Source organism: Siphateles boraxobius, unplaced genomic scaffold (assembly GCF_051911475.1).
Source record: "Siphateles boraxobius isolate OS27281-9 unplaced genomic scaffold, OSU_SipBor_1 13, whole genome shotgun sequence".
NCBI classification, from domain to species: Eukaryota; Metazoa; Chordata; class Actinopteri; order Cypriniformes; family Leuciscidae; genus Siphateles; species Siphateles boraxobius.
Window position 1 is genome coordinate 12,290,563 of NW_027508733.1, and position 23,655 is coordinate 12,314,217.

A 23,655-nucleotide genomic window follows, 5' to 3' on the forward strand; every position below is an offset into this window, starting at 1 on the left:
ACAAGTGATTTTAATCTGTCAGATATTTAACACAAATCAGGCCAATGAAAGACAAATGCTATTCATTTTCTCCTATACAAATGTTTAATTATGTCTATTTTTTTTAACTGTATTTAGCCTACTCAAGAATGTTTTGGAAAGATGTAGAAACCTATATTAATAAAAAAACTGACGTCTAAGATAGAAATGTGTGTATTTGATGTGCTTTTTTATACTTAAAACATACTTTTAAACTTTTAAATCAAATTAAAAACAAAAAAATGAACTGTGACAAATGTGAACACCCAATAAAGCTCATAAAATGCATGTGAAAGAGAAAGATTTCAGCTATACCAAAAAGTAGGTCTAATGGATTTAAAAGACACTCATGGATAGGCCTATATGAGGAAATGTTTGGATAATGAAGAGAGAGAAAAAGTGAGAAAAAAATATAAAACAGATCAAATGCTTTAAATTTATTTCTGTTATATTGTTTAAATATGTACATATTTCAAAAATATAACAGGAAGGAAATAAAAGCGTTCGATCTGTTTTCTCATTTTCTCTCTCACACTTTTCCTCTCTTCTTTATCCCTTCAGTAAGCTGTATGTGCTCTTCACACTCCAGACCAGTGGGTGGCGGAACGGCACTCTTTAAGTTGGTTTCACAAACTTCCAGAAACAGAAGAAGAGGAGACGCGCTCTGAACAACAGCTGATTCAAAACAAAAGATTTACAAAGTATTTGAACATTCACGAATCAGTTTTTTTAAAGGATCACTATTTACAAGTGAAGAGATGCATTCAGACCAGCAATAAGAACAGAAACCTGTAAAGATGGAGTTTATTGAAGATTACAGTGAGAACAGGAGTGATCCTGATCAAGAACCCCTCAGAGTGAAGCTTGAAGATACTGAAGAACAGATAGGTTGGTGTTTATTTTTGATTCTTCATTTATGATGCTGTGAAACATTACATTTGTAAAACTTTAGCAGTTCTTTAATGGTTAGTCATATCCATTCGTCATACAGGTATAAACCAGTAGGGGTAAAATCTTCTCGTGGCAGGGGAGCTGCCGCTCGACCAGTCACCGTTAACGTTATATGCGCCTGTCACTCGACCAGTCACTGATATATGCGCCTGTCACTCGACCAGTCACCGTTATATGCGCCTGTCACTCGACCAGTCACAGATATATGCGCCTGTCACTCGACCAGTCCCCGTTATATGCGCCTGTCACTCGACCAGTCACAGATATATGCGCCTGTCACTCGACCAGTCACAGATATATGCGCCTGTCACTCGACCAGTCACCGTTATATGCGCCTGTCACTCGACCAGTCACAGATATATGCGCCTGTCACTCGACCAGTCCCCGTTATATGCGCCTGTCACTCGACCAGTCACAGATATATGCGCCTGTCACTCGACCAGTCACAGATATATGCGCCTGTCACTCGACCAGTCACCGTTATATGCGCCTGTCACTTGACCAGTCACCGTTATATGCGCCTGTCACTCGACCAGTCACCGTTATATGCGCCTGCCACTCGACCAGTCACGGATATAAGCGCCTGCCACTCGACCAGTCACGGATATAAGCGCATGCCACTCGACCAGTCACGGATATATGCGCCTGACACTCGACCAGTCACTGATATATGCGCCTGCCACTCGACCAGTCACGGATATATGCGCCTGCCACTCGACCAGTCACGGATATATGCGCCTGACACTCGACCAGTCACGGATATATGCGCCTGACACTCGACCAGTCACGGATATAAGCGCCTGCCACTCGACCAGTCACGGATATATGCGCCTGCCACTCGACCAGTCACGGATATAAGCGCCTGCCACTCGACCAGTCACGGATATAAGCGCCTGCCACTCGACCAGTCACGGATATATGCGCCTGACACTCGACCAGTCACGGATATATGCGCATGCCACTCGACCAGTCATGGATATATGTGCCTGCCTCTTGTCCTTACACACTTTTTTTTTTTTTTACAAAATCGTATCCCCAGTCAGTGGAAGCCAGAACGGAACGCCCAATGTATCAATATTCAGCATTTAATAAACGCGTTTCAACTGGCTTACAGCTGCTAGACACTCCGACTTATGCATGATCAAATAGACATGCATTCCGCGTCATCGCTCTTTTTGCCCGTGATGGAGCGTGATCAGTGGCGGTTCTAGGATTTTTCTGTAACAGGGGCCATTAAGGGGCCACATGTTACATTCAGGGGCCAAATACATTCAAGCACACAAAATAATTTATTCAGTACGGTGCAAATACATTTCGGCAGTCATTCCTTTTTCAAACGCTCTAATAAAAAATTATGAGCCAGTAAAGTTCTTAATGATTTTTTTCATTTATTTATACTGTGCATAAATGACACAATGCACTTCTTTCTGAATTCCACCTTTTAAATTTCATAATCATGTCGTCGCTTATAAACAGTAAATTATTGTTTATTGTTTGGGGGTGGAATTGCATGATCGTTGTGAAGAATTCTCCGGTTGCTCTTCTCGTCAACGATTGATGGGTGGGAATCTCTAGGCACCTTACGATTCGATTCGATTACGGTTCAGAGGGTAACGATTATCGATTATTAACAATTTTTTTTTTTTTTTTTTTACTACTTGGTACTTTGAAAGCAAGCATTTATGATGACCCATAATTAACTTCCAATACTAACTATAATAATTTTTATTAGTAAAACAAATGGAAGTGATTTGGCAAGTCAACTGTAAGGTTACATTTGCCAGCATATGCCCCAACATTGCAAAGAACCAAAAAGAAAATAAATGTGTGCCTGTTCTAGCAGCGTACTTGTAGTACATTAATACAAACTTCAGCATATTCTGAATCTCTAGCATAATAGACTTCTAACCAACATCCTCTTGTTATTTCCAATGAGCAATATAATCCTTCAGACAAAAATAAACATTTTGCTGTAGCAAATTCACAAACAGTTTTCATTCAAAAATATAGAATTATGTACCAGCAGATCTCATACAAACATAATGCTTGTGGACTTAGCTGCTATTAGTAACATACAAAGCCGCTCTTATACACAACTAAATAATAAAGAGTTATGACTTGAAATGTTTGCTGTATACCACAATCAAAAACAGCTTATACAAAAAAAGTGAATGAACATCTGCAGAGAGCGCATGCACCTTTTTGTGACTTGTATTGCACATATTGCAGGGCAGTATTAACAGATCGGTTTACAGCATATTGATGTGAAAACTAAACAATACAGAAAGCAGCTCTCATTAAAAAATACTAAATAGGTAACAATGAAATTGTCAATTATAGCTTTTAACGAAGAGGGTGCCGTTCGAATTTGGCGCTCAGTCATCATGCGTCTATGAGCGCGACTCTGTTATGTGCACGCCTCAGACTGTCCGCGCACTGCACGTCCGCTTTACAGTTCCGCCTTTTGCATTCCGTCAATATTACGTTATTAGAAAAAAAATATATATTTTTTTTAGAAAATCGATCTTTGACATTTGTGAATCGATAACAGAATCGTCCACGTCCGCAACGCGATGCATCTAAGAATCGACTTTCCCCCCACTCCTAGAAATGGGGGCCAATCAGGGGCCAATCAGATTTCAGCAGGGGCCAGGGCCCCTGTGGCCCCGCCTCTAGAACTGCCCCTGAGCGTGATACTAAGGGTCACCAGCCACCAGATCTCTCTCACTGTTTTCATCACTGTTTTTTATTAGAACGATTAATCGACTAATTGTCGATTATTTCACAGACTAATCAGTAAGTTTGGAACGATTATTCAGCTTTTTCAATTAGTCAAAACATTGAGTTATACATATTCTTACTATAATATAAAAAATTAAAATCAGTTCAGCTTTTGAAATAGTTGTTTTAATGAACTTTGAGCCAACTTAACAGGTCATTCTCTTTTAAGTTTTCAGATTTCGGTCCAACTCAAATCACACACAAATGCTCTCTAAGCATTGTTTAATAGGCCCACTGCTTTTCTTAGAACTGAAACAGAAAAAGGGACATTTACTTCAGGACACAAAGAATGGTAAAATATTAATCTGCAAACCATTATTATAAAATTACAATCTTTTTTTTACATGACAATTGAGCTGACAGAGACGTTCTCATTCAACTTTTAATTTACAGTATGAAAAAGTAACTGCCATGATATTCTTCCTAACATCTCCTTTTGCAAGTCATGATTATGGAACAAAATACAGGCAAGTGATAAGACTATAATACCTAATAGTGTTACAATAATAAAAACAGCCCTGACTCCTAAGCTCGATCAAGCTTTATTTTATGCAAAATAAATCATCACATTACTGTAATTATATTATTATTGATAATATTAGTAGTAGTATTAGTAGTATTGCATTCTCTAATAAAGAGATTTACCGCTAGTTAGTTAGCTCTAGCTGTAGAACACTCAATTCTCAATGTTTTTTCTTTTACCAATAGCATTTGTAAGGGCTGCATTACACTCTAGCGCTACAGCATCGTAGCGGTCAAATCCTTACATTAGGTCACGTGGGATCAAACGACTACTCAACAACAAAGATATCTGTCGACAATTTTTTATTGTCGACAATGTCGACTAATCGTTTCAGCCCTACTGTGTTCATCTACCAGACACTCAGGTTGATGAACAAAAACACACAAACATTGCAATCCTGCTCTTATTTACCTTTTTGTCATCATATCTAATATTTTATATGCTCTTTTTGCCCGTGATGGATCGCGTCTCGTGGCTCGTCACGTTAGCCACTAGCGTCGCAGCTACCACAAGATCTCTCACTGTTTTACAGCTGCCTGTCATCCAGGAATGGTGCAGGAGAACAAACTGTCAGTCACAGAACATGCCAAAGTCAAGTAAATTGAATATTTAAAAATCACATTGTGGTTTATGAAATATTATACCACGGGCTGTTTAAATGTTCGATTCTGATTGGCTGGAAGGTGTGCAGTAAAACCGTTTAATGCACAGGTAGTTCCAGTCAGTTTGATTACAGTTCGAAATTAATCCGCTACTATAATCATTGGTAACCATAGTAACACAGTTACACTTGCAAACGTTTATTTAGGTAGGCTAAATGGATGATTTTTGCATATCGTTAATCGTTTAATTTGTATGGTGAATATGGCAATTTTGAGAAATGGGCCCAGGTACAAGACGAAATAGAAGACTTGGAGAAGACGTTGAATGTCTAAAAGCGGCACAAAGAATTAACACCGACAGAGCTAGATAAGATCGAAGACGACAAAGATGAGGTCAATACGAAAAAGACAACTAAATGGGCAGTTAACACTTTCAGTGACTTTTTGCGCCAAAGACAGAAAAATTGTGATTTCGAGACCTACTCTGCGTCTCTTTTAAATGAGACGTTGCGGGAGTTTTATGCCTCTGTTCAGTCTACCGCTGGACGCGAATACAGTGTTGCAAGTTTGATGCGTCTCAGAGCAGGTATAAACCGTCACATTACAAAATACAACATTATAAGTGATAAAGACTTCAAGTCAAGCAATGCTATCTTTAAATCAGTTTTAAAGCTCTACAGGAAAAATGGAAAAGACACCAGCGTTCATTATCCGCGTATTACTGAGTCTGACTTGGAGAAAATTAGAAATGCACCTGCACTCTCCCCTTTCACACCCACAGGACTTGTAAGAAAAGTTTGGTTTGACATACAGCTGTGTTTTGCACGGAGGGGAAGAGAAGAAAACCGTAACCTATCAAAAGAGTCTTTCGTTCTCCGGCAAAACGAGAATGGGAAAGAGTACCTAACCCTGGCGCATAACCCAGAGACAAAAACCCACAAGGATCCCACCGCATCGGATAGGGAAAATTTACGAGGATTTATGTTTGCGAGCCCCGGCGACCCACTTTGTCCCGTGGACAGCTTTAAAAATTATCTGTCAAAGTGTCCAGAAAATGCCAGAGCGCTCTATTTGCCGCATCCCTCTGTGCAAACTCGAGAGCACCGAAATGTGGTTCACCAGGTAGCCGATGGGGCTCAACTACCTTGGCAATTGGGACTCTTTCAGTTCTTTGTCTCTCTCTTTTAATAATGAATTTAAATAAATGTGATAATTCATTCAAATAAAAGCAATCCAATGGCTCTACTTTATTTAAAGCGGACGGAGTGCTAGAACTAACGAGCAGTAACTTAAGAAAATAACCATTCAACCAGTCATTTTTACACGTCTGTTAAAAAATTACACTGTAAACATCAGTTACAGCTTTAACTTATTTTTAACTTGGCAAATACCTGTGGTATAAGTGGGATCTTCCTATCTTGATAGAGATTAATAGAGATTACTCTTTCCATGTAGAGGCAACAACCCTCCGCTTCGCGTCGGGTGGTTCTTCGCCTCTACGTCGTGCATTAAAATCCTTTAATGCATGGCTAGCCGTGGATTATCCCTTACTTGTTTAAGTACCTCTTAAGTAGTAGGCTACCTGTATTCACTAATATACATTTTCTGCAACCAATACTTGTAACTCGACTACATTTTCTTAGCTTCAGCTATCGAGTAATTAATAAGAAGATAGGTTCTTTAGCGAGCGTGTGGGTGGCACGGGGTGACACAACCACCACCTCTACCCATCCATAAAGTGTTTTCTGTGGCAGTGTTGGCTACAAAGATGAAGTTGGACTCGCCATCTTCGTAGTGAACACGCCGAGAGAAATGCTCATTTCATACGGATTACATAATCTGAGAGTAGCCTATTTATTTTTGTTTTGAATTGTTTCGTTTAAAGATGAACTGAACTGAAAAAAAATCGACGTTGAAAACGTGTTGTTTATGACAATTAAAAGTAAATTACACTAAAAATTTTAATCAAAAATATCAATATAATTTTTTTTTAAACAACACAAAAATCGCGCTTGTTAGTATAAGAACCTTGCCAATTTCGATGACGTCACTGGCATGGTAGGACCCGCGAAGGTATATAGGCAACAGCTTTATAGACAAGACAAGTAGTTTGTTTAGGCATGGTTTGTAAGGAATTACAAACCTGCGCACATATATTCAAACGCACAGAACTATAGAATCAATTCTTAATGCGCATGTGAACGCCATCAGCGTCTATCACAGGTTCACGTTTAAAGTCTGTTTAGAGAGAACGGTGTCATCTTAGCGCCCCCTAATTTAATAACAAATGATCATTTAGACGGAAGTGAATCAATCAAAACTAACTTTAGCTGGAAAAAAGTTTCATCTGGTAGATGAAAACAGTGAGAGATCTGGTGGCTAGTGAAGCTTAGTAAGAGCCACGATCGAGATGCGCTCCATCACGGGCAAAAAGAGGGAATAAAATATAAGATAAGATGACGCGGGATGCATGTCTATTTGATCATGCATCTGGTCGAGTGACAGGCGCATATGACCGTGACTGGTCGAGTGACAGGTCGAGCGGCAGCTCCCCCTTCTATGCAAAGATTTTACCCCTCTCGTATAATTTGACATAATTTACTCACCCTTAACTTTAAAAATCTGGATGAATTTCTTCTTATGTGTGTGAAAAATCCCTAAAACAAAATAATGCATAAATGCTTTAAACAACATGAGGTTGTACAAATAACAGATTTTTTTTTGTGTGAAAAGCTTTGAACTATTCAATGAATGTCTTACTACAAATGCAATATGGTGCACAATACAAGAAAATAACAAGGCAAAACATTTTTTGTTAAAAGCATGCTTTTTTTCAGTCTTTGAACTCAAACTTTTACTTGTATGGTGTTAATAAGTGTTTAGGCCGTTCACAACAAGAATGCTAACTAATAACTATTGTAACAACTGAGACAATCAGACACATAACTATTTGTTACATTTAACAAATAAGCTTTAAAGCCCACTCTTAAAAACATCCCCACAAAAGAGACAAGAGAGCAAAAATGGCCTGTCACCAGGGGCAAAAACAGAGGCCATAGCAAAGAGAAACAGACTTTAAAACAGAATTTCCTGGATTAATTTGTAGACGAACTGATCTATAAATGAACATACATTCCAGGACATTGTGTGTGATATTGTTATGTCCTGTATAGTGTATCTATTCAACGCGATATGGCAAAAATATCATATCATGATTTTTTTTTAAAGAAAATCACGATTTTATCACGATTCACTTTTGCATATTGGTTTTACTGTTTTGCAAGTGACTGAGCATTACAGCATAACTAATGTCCCTAATTTAAAAACAAAGCCTTACAAATTCACAAAATATAAAATAAAAAAGGATGGCAGACATTTAGGCCAAAGTGGCGAGGACAAAAAAAAACATTCAGTTTTTTTTGTTAATAAAAAAGCACTAAAGTACTAAGGGAGAGGAAGCAAAATATCAGTGAGGTTAGGGGTTGAACCGACTAGTCGATTAATGCAATGCCGTGACGCTTTAAGCTTGACGTCGACTAGTCGCGCTGATCATGTGGCACTATGATTGCGCTAATTTTGATACTAACATGTTGCAGACGAACACAGATGAAGAGCCCAGGGGGTCATTGCAGCAAGAAAGCAGCATTGGTACATCAAGTGTGTGTAAATACTTTACTAACCTAACACTAGATATTGTTTAAAACGAAAGTAAAGTACGCTCATTGTTTTACCGGGAAATGAGAGTTCAGTCTCCTTATTAAAATATTATTTTTTTCTTATATTTATTTAAACATAGTAATGATGTAGGCTACCTCTAATTCACCCCCAATTCATTGGAATATTATTTTGTATTAGGCTACTTGGATCTGGGCATCACTAACGCGCAGATGTGAATTTATAGCTTTTTTCCCTTTACTTTTTTCTTTTCATCCTGAATGATGATGTAAACAGCGGGCTATTTACACCTAGCCACTTCATGTTTCTCTGATCTGATAGTTGTCCGGTCGTGAAAAGACCAGGTGTAAATGCCCTCCGAAACGCATTCGAGATTGATTTAAATACGATCGCTCAAACCACTTCAGGAGGAGGTCTGGGCCGCTTAACAGACGAAACTGCATCTGGTTGTTGAAAGAAACCACATATGTAAATTGGACTTCTCCCAACAATGCTAAAAATAAACGTGTGCGAGTGTCTTAGCCTAGGCTATATTTCATGTTATATTCATTATATGACGAAGGTAGGCAACACGCATCACCGCAGAGATGGGCAGCTCGAGCATCTATTCGTCAACGTGCAAACTATCGCAATCAAAGTGAAAGTAAGTCGCAGACGCTTAACACACAATCATCTTCATTAAAAGTAAAGAAACAAAATGATCTTACCAGTGCTGTCTCTCTTATTGTGGTCTTTGATTTTGAAATGAGCTGATAATCAATAAAATGCAGCTCATTACTGTTGCTTTCGGTGACGTGAACTCCGTTAAATCTGCATATAGCGCGATGTTTGAAGATCGGATTTATATCCGTTTTGCGAAAACATCTTTATGTGACCAGGTGTAAATGGAATCGTTTTGATAAATCAGATCAGTAAAAAACGCATGAAGTGACCAGGTGTAAATGGCGCCATTATGAGCTGTCAGCATCTGTATAATTTTCTGTTAATTAATTGCAAATTGTGTTAAATCTCTTGTGTTTTTTTTAATGACGTCATCGACTAGTCGACGTCGACTCGACTTTGATGTCATAACAGTCGACTTCAAAAAATCTGAAGTCGTTCAACCCCTGTTGTCGAAGTGAGGTTGTCGAAAATAGTCATTCAACAAGAAATTGTTGCTACTATTCTGTTCTTCTAATTTAATAAAATATTGCTACAGAATATTACAATATAGCATTATTTTCAGGGCTCGCCAATAAGGACTGCCTGATGGCACTGGGCCAGCATGAATAAACGGCAAGGCCCATGTCTAACCACACTTGAGTCATAAATCCTCCCAACAATGAATTAATTATAACAATACATGATGTACTATTAATATTTATTTTGAGCTAATTGGTTAAACTACATTATAGCAAATGTTTAAAAAAATATTTGATGATTTACTAAAAAAATTAAACTTTTTAACTTTCATTTAAGACCCGACGGTAGAGATTAAGGAGAGTGAAGAACTGGATGAAGTGGAGGAGGAACATCGTGTCAAAACTGAAGAAAAATCTTGTTGCACACAGACGGAAAGTAAACCTGTACTGAGAAGAGCCAACAAAAATTTCACTTGCTCTCAGTGTGGAAAAAGCTTCCCATACAAACAAAGTCTTAAAGATCACATGGCAGTTCATGCTGAAGAGAAACCGCACACATGTGATCAGTGCGGGAAGAGTTTCTCAAAAAAAGGACCCCTTAAAAATCACATAAAAATCCACACTGGAGAGAAGCCGCACACATGTGATCAATGCGGGAAGAGCTTTTCACAAGGATACCTTAAGTTTCATATGAAAATCCACACTGGAGAGAAGCTGCACACATGTGATCATTGCCGGAAGAGTTTTGCATTAAAAAAAACCCTTAATAATCACATGAAAATCCACACTGGAGAGAAGCCACACACATGTGATCATTGCGGGAAGACTTTTACACAAAAAGGAAACCTTAATATACACATGAAAATCCACACTGTAAAAAAGCCGCACACATGTGATCAGTGTGGGAAGAGTTTCACACTAAAAGAACAGCTTGCGAGACACATTGAAATCCACACTGAAGAGAGGCCTTATAAATGTGATCAGTGTGGGAGGAGTTTCATATATAAGGAAAGACTTCAAGACCACATGAAAGTTCATAATGGAGAGAAGCCGCACACATGTGATCAATGTGGGAAAAGTTTTTCCCTAAAATCCATCCTAAACAGACACAAGAAAATCCACACTGGAGAGAGGCCACACACATGTGATCAATGCGGGAAGAGTTTCACAATTTTATCAAAGCTTACGTATCATATGAAAATCCACACCAGAGAGAAGCCGTACAAATGTGATCAGTGTGGGAAGAGTTTCACAATTTTATCAAAGCTTATGTATCATATGAAATTCCACACCGGAGAGAAGCCACACAAGTGTGATCAGTGTGGGAAGAGTTTCACAATTATATCAAAGCTTATGTATCACATGAAGATCCACACTGGAGAGAAGCCGTACACATGTGATCAGTGCGGGAAGAGTTTCACACTAAAAGGAGTCCTTAAGGAACACATGAAAATCCACACAGGAATGAAGCCACATGCATGTGAACAATGTGGGAAGAGTTTCACACGAAAAGGAGGCCTTAAAGAACACATGAAAATCCACACCGGAGAGAAGCCGTACTCATGTGATCAATGTGGGAAGAGTTTCAGATTTGCATGTTCATTTAGAGTACATCTGCGTTATCATTCTGGAGAAAAACCATTTAACTGTAATCAGTGCGGTAAAAAGTTTATTTTGGCAGGTTCCCTGAAGAAGCACATTAACGTTCATTCAAAGGAGAAGCTTTACGTGTGTTTGTGTGGAAAGGCATTTTCATGGCCGAATGGTTTAAAAGTACACCAGAAAAAACACAGTGGTGTGAAGGATCATGTGTTCTTTGTTTGTGGAAAAAACTATTTTACAGAGGCTGAACTGAAGCAGCATCAGAAAAAAAGCTGCACACAAAAAAAACTCCTTAAGGATAAAATTAAAATCCACACCGGAGAGAAGCCGCACACATGCTATCAGTGCAGGAAGAGTTTCAGAAGTGTTCGAGCTTTGAAATTACATCTGTGTTCTCATTCTGGAGAAAGAAAGAAGCACAAGAAAGTTGATACAAAGGGGAAGCCTTACACGTGTTCTGTTTGTGAAAAAAGTTTTACACGACTGAGCGCTTTTAAAGTACACAAGAAAACGCATACCAGTGCGAAAGCAGTGTGAAAGACATTTGCTAAACTGAAAAAAACAGAATTCACAATGGAGAAAAACCTTTCAAGTGTTCTATTTAACAGCACTTCATCAGACGTACGAATACAACAGCCGTTTTTAAAATCCTATCCAATGGTTGAAAGGACAGAAGTAAACACGTTACTAGTAGGTTGTGACGAATGTCAATCAAAATGTGGAGCGGTGATTAGTTCCATGTGTTCCCTGTCAGAAAACAAATGGATAATTCAGTCAATTAAATTTTTTATTTAACATAATTTATCAACTTGTTGCGTGCTGTGGTTTTTTTAATTCACATCCTTTCTAAAAAAATATGAAAGTTTTTGGTTTAATATATTCTTAATATATAAGACTGTCAATTATCTAAATTCATGTTGGTTTATATTTTATTTGTTCATTATTTATTTTGTTGGAAATTTGTTGGACTTGGTCAGAACTGTTTCAAAAATAGTGATCTGCATGATGCCTGCTGCCTTTGGACTCACTGACTACGTTTACATGCAGCCAATAACCCGCTCAAAACCGGAATATTAGCCATAACCCGGTCACGCACGGCCATGTAAACACCGGCAAAAACCTGAATATGCTCATATGCCTGATTTTAAAAACCCGGATATGATCCCTGGGGTACCCCTTATCTAACCCGAATTTTTGGTCATGTAAACGCGTATCGGCATATCCGCATAGTGATTTGTGTTCTGCGCATGTTCTATTCGCAAGGAATCTTGGTCTTTTGATAGAGGAACTTCTCGGCGCATGCAAAAACCCGCGTGCAGTATATACCGGAAGTAAACATCAGTACCAGCACCAAAGCGCAAACAAAGGCGACCGCTATCTGCCCCGAACTATTCATTATCCGCGTGCTGCTGCTGTTGTTGTTGTCTTTGGATACAGGAAGAAGAATCGGAAATGACGCATATTGCATCTTAAGGTTGTCAGTACGTCCAGACGCTAACCGGGCATCGCCGTTTACATCGGGATATTGCAATTCCATGTATACAGGAGAAACTCTCTCTGCTCACACATGTAAACGGGTTATTCCTAAAGGTGCGTTCACACCGCCGCCGACTTGAGCTTCCAAAGCGGCCGGAAGTCATTCATTTTCAATGGAAGCTGGCTTCTCTCAGCTGCAAGGAGCGTCAAATCCCTCGGCGTCGCGTTTTGGGCGTTTTGAGCGTCAATCAGAAAGTTGAAAGAAGCTCAACTTTATGGTAATGAGCTATGACGCGGTTCAGCGGCAAGCAGCGGCAAAACGCCAGAAACCAATCAGAATAAAGACGTCCTTCACTCTGGCTGATTCCGGAGAAACATACGATGTGAACTTTCGTTCCTACCAAAACATTAGTTCCGAGAAAATGGAGGAGAAGCTGATAATCGCTGTTGCTGGGTTTCCTAACATATATGATATGACGTTGTTTGCTTACAGGGACCAGTTACAAAAGAACGAGGCATGGGAATGCAATTCATTTGCTCACGGTGACAAAGATTTGACCAATTGCACTAATGCAAATAATAGCCTAATGCAAATAATAATAATAATAATAGCTAATTATTATTTTTTTCCCCGACCAAAAGTGACCAAAACAGTTATAAAAATGCTGTCATTATAAAAGGTTTCTTCAATGTATTGCTTGTTTTTTTCTGTTTATTACATTTCATGTTGTGACACTTCTCTTCTCCCTGCTATGTCAGAGCGTCCAAAGCGTCAACGAGCTTCCCCGTGCTTTTTGACAAGCGTCCTTGACAGAGCGGCCAGAGCTTCTTTGACGCTCAAGTCGGCGGCGGTGTGAACGTACAGTAATGTTTCAGCAACCCGAATAGTGACCTTTACCCAAATATTGGCTGCATGTAAACGTAGTGAGTGATGTTGAATTTAAATGTCATGTAAAATAAAGACGTTATGTTACATTGTGATGTAATGGGTGTTTTCTGGAAGGGACTAAAGAACAAAGAATTATCAGTTGAAAGGCCAAATACAAATGTTTTTATTAAGTTAGATAAACATTATAACAGTTTCAGGTTATGTTTTAATGTTTGTAACATGTCCCACATTGTCCCACACAAACTTATAATCGTCCCACATTTGGTTTGTTTTATGGTGATCACCCTACTTCAGAACAACAGCCGAAATCATACTTTTCCTTTTCTCACTTTAAAGCTGCTTGAAACAATCTCTATAGGCGCTGATTTATGTTTCTGGTGGGAGCTCACACTCCATAATTAACTTAGTATAATTTTTGTATAATTTATGTTAGTTTATTAAGTTGTATGGTCTGTTTTGCATTTAACACAAATCAGGCCAATGAAATACAAATACTATTCCTTTCTCCTATACAAATGTTTAATCAAAATGTCTAGATTTCTTACACTGTATTTAGTCAAGAATGTTTTGGAAAGATTTAGAAACCTATATTAATGCAAAATTGAAGTCTAAGATATAAATGTGAGTATTTAATGTGCTTTTTTATACTTAGAATGACAATTTGGAATTATGCAATTTTTAATAAATGACTTGTATAAATCTTATGAAACAAAATAAAAACAAAAAGGTACCTGTGACAAATGTGGACACCGAGAAACAATAAAGCTTCTAAAATGCATGTGAAAGAGAAAGACTTCAGGTATAACCAAAAATAGGTCTAATGTAATTAAAAGACAGGTCTATATAAGGAAATGTTTGGATAATGAAAAGAGAAAAAGTGAGAAAGAAAAAAGAAGAAAACAGATAAAATGTGTTAAAGTATAATTCCGGTATTTAGCACTTTGAGTCTATTTTCTAGTTTGTTTTGGATGAACTAGTGTATTGGACACAGAAATTTTGACAATGAGTCCTGTCTCGACTTTTTTGACTATTTTATAATCGCCACTGACCACTTCAGAGTGGCTGATGAGCATGCACAAACATGTCCTTAAAACAACCCTTAACGTTCGTTTTCAAAACTGTGCTACAGTGCTACAACACACCGAGTTGTTAGTGGTGTTCGTTAATGTTCCAAAACAAGTAGCGTAGCAAGATACAGTTTCTGTCGTGTTTTATTGTACAAGTTATTGCAATGAGTCCTCCAACAGAAATCATGCGTTTTTACAAAATGCCAAATAAAACACGACATGGAGAGAGAGAACACCTTCAACCAGAACAAAGTCGAAATAACCATGCAAGTTCATCATATCTGCTTCATCCAACGGAGAAGAAAACGATTGCAACTTCAAAATTTGACACTCAAGGAAACCATCAACAACTTCAATTTTCAACAACTTCAAGAATTGTGTCCAATGCAAAGCCATGCAAGTATCAATTTAATGAGGTGCTCTGAAAATGCAGCCTGTTCTCACGTAAATGCGTCCCTATAGCACGCATTGTGTATTATCGTGTAATTTATACGCGAAAATGAGTTTTTACGTGCATATGATACGCAGTTTTTGCATGCATTTGATACGCCATTTATTGAGTGTAATACACACGCACCCCACACGACTAAACCTACCCATGCTTATATGCACGTAAAAACTCATTTTGGCGTATACATTGCATGATAAACACAATGCTTGCTATAGAGACGCATTTAGTGTGAATGGGTTGCAAATGATAAGCTGATGGTTCTTTTCATTGTTTAATGGATCTTCCCTAGTTACATTTCCTGCTTCAGATTCCTTTCTCTCACTCACCCTTTTACCCATGCATGTATGTGTTCAGATTAGTTATGTTTGTGATCTAGTTAATAAAACTTATATGTCTTTGGTTCTGATTCTCTGCTTGCAACAAAGTTTACTTTACAATTTAGATTTTGACTACAGGCTCTTAGTACTGTACAGTAAGAAAGGCATTTCTTAGAATTGATAAACAATTAACGCTGAGTGTTCATGGGAACACTGGTGGGTTGATTGTAATATAAATTTTACTACATTAAAGCGGCACTATGCAGGATTTCTGTTTTTGTCAAACAACGATCCCTAGAGTCGCTGTAGAGTACTTGTATTTAACGTTACTGTCGTAAATACAACTCACGCAGAGCGTATCTGCACTCACAGCCTCTACACTTCATAATAATAAAGTAGCCTACTGCGTTAGGCTTACCTGAGCCTAAATGCCAGATGACAACAATAAAGTGTACCATGTACGTCACATTATTTCGTAACAATGTCCGTTATGATGTTGTTAGACATGATTATTGCAATTTATCATAATAGTTTGCAAAAAGTTTGCTTATTTATGTCCTGATAATTATGTGCGATATTGAGAACTGTTCTCATGATAATCGCAGGAATCAACTTTAACAATGAAAGCCTGACTGAGTGGGACTCTTGTCCGGTTCCTCACACTGTCAGATTCTCGTTACCTTTTTCTAGACTCTTCCGATCGCGCTTTCTTCCTTTTTTTTCGCCATTCTGAAAACGCAGGTCCGATGTTTACTCATCTCTGACTCCTCGCTCGGTCAGTCTGCCATTTCCTCTTTCTCTGTTCCTCCGACAATGCTTTTCTAGCTTTCTGCTTCTTATATGCCGGCTTTGCCAAGGGACGATAGTTGTTCTTATAGCTAGCCGGATCCTGGATGGGGGCGAGTATGCGTGTAATGTTTGCAGTGCCGTATTGCTTTAAAGCAATTCGTTACATCGTGAGAGCTGAAATCAAGCGATACTTCCTGACGGCGGTCTGCCGGCCCAAAGTTGGAAGTGCAGTTTTTCCGCTCACAGGCACCAGGGGAGTCTTATAGAGTCATATAACCATTCCAATAACTCCGAAGCTGTTCAGTTAAGCTAAAAAACTGCATAGTGCTGCTTTAAGTTAATTACAGTAACTGATCCAAATATTTATAATCATCTATAACAATTTATGATTGGTTATTAATATTTCATAGAGTTAATTTGTTACAATTGATATGTACATTTAGCTTTTTTCTTTTACCCTTGTTTATTTAGCAGACAAACTTGCATGCATGTCTTGTAAGTGATTGTGTCTCGTTTGTAAGTGCTGTGCCTTGGGCCTATATGAGACTTTGAACACCTCTAAAGTAAACTAACCCTGAATATTACAAATAGGTTGTTGTCCTACCTCCAAGCCACTTTGGCAGAGTTTTTCACCCACGTAAAGAGATATCATTTTCAGACCACAATTTAATAAATTGAGCTGTCTGCTCCTTGCTCCCTGAAACAATTATTAAACTAATATTTGCACAAGTATTGCCTCAAACCACCGGACAAATGAAGCCACACAACGGTGACGAAGGAGTTAAAATGAAGTTTATAAGAAAGAAAAACTTTAGGCTTTTAACTCTGGTTTCACTAGCTATTTGAGTAAATGATAACATAATACTTACATTTAAATTTAAATGTGAATTTGCCATTTTTTAAAGGGGCATTCGGCAACTATTTCAACTTAATAAAACTGTTTGGAAATCATTTGGATGGTTTAATAACCTGTTCTGGTGAGAATGGTGACTTTCCCCGCTCCCCCCAACGTTCCCAGACGGAAAACCAACCTTGCAACATGAGGATTAACGTCCCGGTCAGTTGGAGCGAGTTGGCAACGAGCGAGAAACACTAACTGCTTCACGGCAATTCGACAAAAACACACATCATACACACATTAAACACACATTAAACGGTAATACATCATACACCCTGTTTATGATGTATTACCCACCTCAGTAGACAGAGCTCCACACGATAAAGTTGGCCGGCTCCGATAATAACAAATGCACATGAGCAGCGGTAGAAAGGGGGAGGAGGGTGCCGCAAGTAAGTTTTTTTACGACATTGTTGTGAAATCTACGCCTCACAGCTGTAGGGGGAGCTCATTGAGAAAGCATGCGACAACAAAAGTGAAAATCAACGAAGAAATAGTTAGAGTTGCCGAATGCCCCTTTAAATAAAAATGTTGCCATCACTGGTACGCAATGACTTATGGGGTAACGATCCATTTATGTATCCTTCCTTTCACAAAGTGTGCATTTGGCGTTGCTTTTGAATCAGGGTAGCCTTCGTCGTGCCATGATGATGCAACAGGCCTTCGAATTCGGCCTTCGGAGGATGCAGAATTGAATTGGGGCAGCCTTAATCGGGCCGTGGTGGAGCAATCGGCTTTCAAATGCGGCCTTCGAAGGGTGCAGCCTTTAAATTGGTACATCCTTCATTGAGCCGCTGTAACGTTTCGTTGCGCCGCTGTGACGCAATTGGTCTTCAAATGTGGCCAATCAGCCTTCAAATACGGCCTTCGAAGGATGCAGCCTTCACTTTGGGACACAGCTTTTGTTTGTTTAGGCCATGTGCTCCTCTGTTCCTGCCTCCTTGTTTCACTGTACCATACCCTCTTGTAGTCGTCATTTGTCTGTGTTCTCACCTGTTTCTCTTGTTCTCTGCTCCCTTGCTGAGTCCTCGTTTGTCTGAGTGTTGCCACCTGTTCTTCATGTTCTCTGCTCCCTTGAGTCTTCATTTGCCTGAGTGTGTTCATATGTTCCTTGTCTGAATGTGCTCACCTGGGTAGGGTTGCACCAGCTGTTCGAAAGTTCTTATTTAAACTGGAACGTAAAGTCCACACTAGAGGCTTAGTGACAACTATATGTTTTTATTTAAGTATGCATTGTCACAATTCGTCTGTGAGACAAATCAGTTTTATACATCAGCAGTACACTAATAACAGGTGGTTATGTTTAAAGGGTAACTAAACCCTAAACCAACTTTTTTTAGTTAATGATCTGTAAGACTGGGGCTTTATTATTGCTGTTCATTGATTCAAGTAATTTTTTTTGACATTTGGGTTTAAAGTGTTTTAATTCTACAATATATGGTGTAAAAACGTCTGAGTGCTTCCCTCTTCAGGTTGAACGGTGGCTACTGCAGTTGAATTTTCCTATTGGATGTTGCGGTGGTTCGTGACATAAGCAACCACCAGTTAACCACACCCTTGCCTAAAGAAATACTCATCTAAGGCGCACCCCCTCTGCCCACTTTTCCAGCATTTTTTAAATATTGCCAGTGGGTGGAGTCAGGCTCTGACCAGGGGTTTGGTTACCCTTTAATGACTTTGTGAATTGAGTTTAATGAGTGTGATGAGTTTAATTTTTTTTCTAATAAATATCTCTACTGTTTTATACGTTCACGTTAATTCATTGTCATTTCCACAACACCCTGTCATTTCCATCACCACACACATTTTTTAAAAATATTTTAAAAGTTCTCATCACACATTAAAAATGTATTTATGAGATCATGCTCTACAAATTCAAGTTATTTATTTTCTAATAAGCTCTTGCCCAAACCAATATTAAATTTCAGAGACAGTTCAGCAATTGGTCCTTATATTAGGGCAGTTAATTTATCTCATTGGCAAATGTATAATTATTGTACATTGTTGAAAAACTGATAAAACTAGTTACAAAAATGATCTTAGACAATTCTTGAGTGGCATAAGTTATTCAATTTTAAAATAACAGCTGTATATTGAGATGTGGTGGAAAAAGAGCTGTATATTGAGATGTGGTGGAAATGACATTTGTTCAAGCTCGACTTTACTGCTCGTTGGTCGCTGTTTTATTGTGTCCCTCTGTATGCTGGAGCGTAAGAAACAACGATGATCGATTCACGGGTGAGTTATTTTAAATTCATTACAGCGCGAAGAAATATGTAAACAACCTAAACAAAATATGACTGGTCTATAGGCACATCCTAGAACATTAGGTTATAAGTATACAGTAGGCTACAGACGTCCAGTGAAAGGTAAATTTTGTATGTTGTAGTTCTAAATAGTTAAGTTTAAGGCTTATTTATGATACATGCTTTTTTCCCAATGTACACGGAAAACACAACTATGAAGGACAAAATTATGATATATCATTTTGTGTGTGTGTACTGAATAGATCCAGTTTGGTTATGCTGTTTTTACCAGAAATGTGTGCTTACCCTATTTTTAGGATAGCCCCTATTGTAGGCTACTTGGTGGTTGTTTTTATTATTATTATTCCTTCCGAATGGGAGTCTATGGCAGCCCTATAAATGGAACATATGAAAATTATGATATTTGGAACAATTGTAGTGATGTTAATGAATAGTATTTGGACCAATTTTGGAGTCTCTAGGATCGACTCTACAGTGCCGCCACTACCAGTTCAAAGATTTACTTTTAAAATGGTTAACCTTTTGATCAAAAGGAAAAAATGAAATTTAGTACACGTGATAACACTCATCATGCTTCTCACATTCAACATCTTAAATTTAGACTCAGCCCATTAGCCTACTGTAGTAGTTTCCATTTTGAAAAGTACAGTATTTAGATTTTTCGCTACTCGTTCAAGTTTTGATTGCCTCTGATTTTTGGACTTAGCTGCACATAAATGCACCCCCCGCCCCCCATCTTTGTTCAAAAGTTATGATGTCAGAAGCTAAACAAGGTTGACCCAAAATAGGTTATGAGGCTGAATCTAGGCAAAACTTTGATCAATCTAAACAAGAATCGATATGCTTTATCGGAACCATGATATGGTCTGTGCCAAATTTGGGAACCGCACCACCTACAGGTCATGAGATGTGGAAAATGGCTATTATTGCCAATAACCTTCTGTTTGGTTTGTCAAGAAAATCATGAAGAATCCGTGGATAGTTTCACAGGATGGGATGAAACGCGGGTTAGCCATATTGAAATTTGACAATGCATTTTTTTTTGTGTGCCAAAAACGCTTAACTAGTCGTTTTGTTCCCTGGTTTATGCTGATTCAGACAATGTGTCAATTGCCATTTTCCTTAAATGTGACTGTGTGCCATATTGAAGTAAATAACAGTTTTTTCATTACTCTTTCAAATTTAGCCTACTTTTGTCCAAAATTGGCTCTGAAATGACTGAATGGAGTTTTGATATTAACTAAAGTTCACTAAGTCTAAACACATTTTTTTTTAAAAAAAAGTCTGATTCCATGAGTTTAATGGGTTCTGTCTGTTTTGCTACAAATGTGTTACTTTTTTTTGTGTGTGTATTAAAATGCTTAATGTAACTCAGTCCGACATAATTATGTCATCACAATGACCAAAGTTCATAAACAAAATATTAACTGCCGTCCATGTTTTCTATTAGCATTACAATGCACTAGTAGTAGGTTCTGTGTTGTAATGGCACCTTGTAGCAATTTAGGGATAAGTGATAGATTTGTAGCTGTTATACTTGATGTAAATGATGTGTAACTGTTATACTTCATATTGATTCACATTGCAAAACCTCCGACTTACAAGTGGAAAAAGCCATTTCAGCACTCCCGGTCTCCCCAATGATCCTCTTGTATCATCTTCTGTTTAGTGTCCGGTTTTTGCCTGGCGAAACTGAATTGTGTCCCGTCGGGGATGTTTCTGATAAAAGATTCCTCTCTAGAAGACATGAATGCAACGATTTGATTGTGGAAGTGTGTGTGTGTACAGACTAAATTTTTCATGGTAAACTCTTTTTTTTTTTTTTTTTTATGGTGAAGGTGACCTTCAGTATTCAGTGATTATGGTTTCTGTCATGTGTTTGAATAACAGTAAAGCCAGGTGTGTGTCCAAGCACACCCGGAGTAGGATTGTGTGCTGAAATGTGTTTCCGTGACGATGATTGTCCAGGGGATGAGAAATGCTGCAGTAATGGATGTGGACATCAGTGTACAGCTCTATATACAGGTATTTGTTTTATTATATTAGTGTGTGGATCAGATTTTTTTTTTTTATCAAAATACAGGGAGTCATTCAAAATTCACTGATATGCTGTTATTTAAACACATGCAGGGAAACCAAAGCCCGGAGTGTGTCCAAATGAATCCATTACAGTAGGAGTGTCAGGACTCTGTGTCGAGTCATGCTCCCATGACAGTGATTGTCCAAAAGATGAGAAATGCTGCAGCAATGGATGTGGACATAAATGTACAGCTCCATATAAAGGTATTATATAATTGTGTGGATCAGCTTAATTTTCTTTCAAAATGCATGCAGCTTTTAGACATTTGTCTTGTTTTTTGTTATAAGTCAGAAATGACAAGGAGGCAACCTCTCGCAATTCAAACACAATGGAGATGGTTGGATTGTTTTTCCCCCTGGTGTGGGTGTGGCCTAAATGCTCTGTCTCTATAGTGGCTGCAGTGTGTCATGCTTGTCAAGCATGTTGCGTCGCCAAGGAAATAAGTAAAGTCCAGGTTCCAGTATTTTGTTCCAATCACCTAGATTTGCTAATTATCACAGTTTTTCAGCCAGGAAAACTAATTCGTGAATCAGCTGGCTGAGTTCATGGGTGAAATAAACACATGGCAGGACTTTTACTTTCTGCCCCCTAGACTTTATACCTCTGATAATAACTTAAATTTAAGTGAACTTTTTAATCCTCATTTAAACCTAAAAGTGTCATTTATTTCTGTTATCTCTGTTTGATTAACAGTAATAACGTACAGCATGCTGAGCCATGGATATGCAAATTGGCCTCTTCTCCACTCGCTCACATTAGAGCCATAAATCTCTATATGGCTTTCACTCACACCAGCTCAGCCTCAGATCCACTCGCTCAACTTGAGGGAAGCGCTGAACAATAGTGTTGGGATACTAACGGTTAATAATGATTTGCCTTTTTCGTGACTTATCAAACCGTCAATGTTACACAAACCATGTTCATGTTGTTCTTTGAACAACTTATGTCAGTGGAGAAAGCCTTATAATTCATAATATACATCACACACCGGCTATATTCCTAAATATAGGACTACCAGATTTTCATAATACCTGGATAAATAGCTTATTGGGATCCCCTGATAGTTTGCTTTTAATTATATGCTAAAGCCCACCAGCGTAATTGGTTACAAGGCAGTCTGTGATGTCAAACACCAGCTATTTAAAATAAAAAAAGTGAAGTGAAAAAGTGAGAGAAAAAAGTCTTTGGTTAATTGCATTTTCAAAGAGAAAATGAATTTGACCGCTATTTTTATTATATGCGTGTGTGTGGGTCAGCCTTTTTTATGCATTTATTATAAATTAATACATTTTATTGGCAAGTCCCTCGTTAAGTGATATGCTGCTGTTATACAAACACATGACAGATAAACCAAAGCCAGGAGTGTGTCCAAGAATCTCTGATGGAGTGGTAGGAGTGTGTGTCGAGTCGTGTTCCCGTGACAGTGACTGTCCGAACACTGAGAAATGCTGCAGCAATGGATGTGGACATGTGTGTACAGCTCCATATACAGGTATTTTTATTTTATTAGTGTGTGAATCAGGTTTCCCTTTTTTTTTAATTTTTTAATACAGGTGGTCATTTAACATTCACTGATATGCTGTTATACAAACACTTGACAGATAAACCAAAGCCTGGAGTGTGTCCAAAAACAACCCTTGGAGGAAGAGTGTGTAAGGCGTCGTGCTCCTATGACAGTGACTGTCCGAATGATAATGCTGCAGCAATCGATGTGGACGTCAGTGTATGGCTCCATTTATAGGTATTTATATATTATTATATTAGTGTGTGGGTCAGCTTTATGCAGAGCCCCAAAGGGACATGGTGGTTTAAAAAATATAAATACTTTCCAAAACCGCTGCATTATTTCACAAGACCTGTTGTTAGTTTTAAGCTTTATTAATTGATCTCTATGAGCAGGCAGCTGAGAGACAAGCCCGAAGGGAACGTCTACAAAGTGAAAAACCAGGAAAGACGGTCTATTTGGACTTGTCTTTCAGTCGACTGCTCATTGAGATATTTATAAGGCTCATTTTGAGGAATTCAGTTGTAGCTCAATGGAACCCTTCACTTTTAACCTATGGAGCTGTCTGAAACCCTGTTTGACAAATTGCGAGAGAATGCGAAAGGTTTTTTGTTTTTTTTGCCATCCCATATTTTCCACCACCT

The 23,655-nt window shown here is 38.3% G+C and overlaps 2 protein-coding genes across 2 annotated transcripts in view; both read left to right on the top strand.

Annotated features, from left to right (window-relative positions):
* The first annotated feature begins 600 nt into the window (after positions 1-600).
* On the top strand, positions 601-12,077 carry LOC143735413 (uncharacterized). The gene is made up of 2 exons (XM_077225535.1): positions 601-906; positions 10,009-12,077. The coding sequence occupies exons 1-2, from the start codon at positions 816-818 to the stop codon at positions 11,808-11,810; spliced, it is 1,893 nt and encodes a 630-aa protein (XP_077081650.1). The 5' UTR covers positions 601-815; the 3' UTR covers positions 11,811-12,077.
* Positions 12,078-19,317: 7,240 nt separating this feature from the next.
* LOC143735420 (uncharacterized) overlaps positions 19,318-23,655 on the top strand; it is a 29,991-nt gene continuing 25,653 nt past the window's right edge. Inside the window, exons 1-4 of the mRNA XM_077225555.1 lie at positions 19,318-19,398; positions 21,318-21,452; positions 21,558-21,710; positions 22,853-22,999. Coding sequence (XP_077081670.1) covers positions 21,368-21,452; positions 21,558-21,710; positions 22,853-22,999 — 385 coding nt within the window. The 5' untranslated portion in view covers positions 19,318-19,398; positions 21,318-21,367. The remainder of the gene's footprint in view (positions 19,399-21,317; positions 21,453-21,557; positions 21,711-22,852; positions 23,000-23,655) is intronic.

Bases quoted from the DNA above. Each gene is read 5' to 3' on its own strand.
- LOC143735413 (XM_077225535.1), top strand. From the start codon at position 816: ATGGAGTTTATTGAAGATTACAGTGAGAACAGGAGTGATCCTGATCAA. The intron at 907-10,008 runs GTTGGTGTTTAT...CTTTCATTTAAG, and splicing joins AGATACTGAAGAACAGATAG to ACCCGACGGTAGAGATTAAG.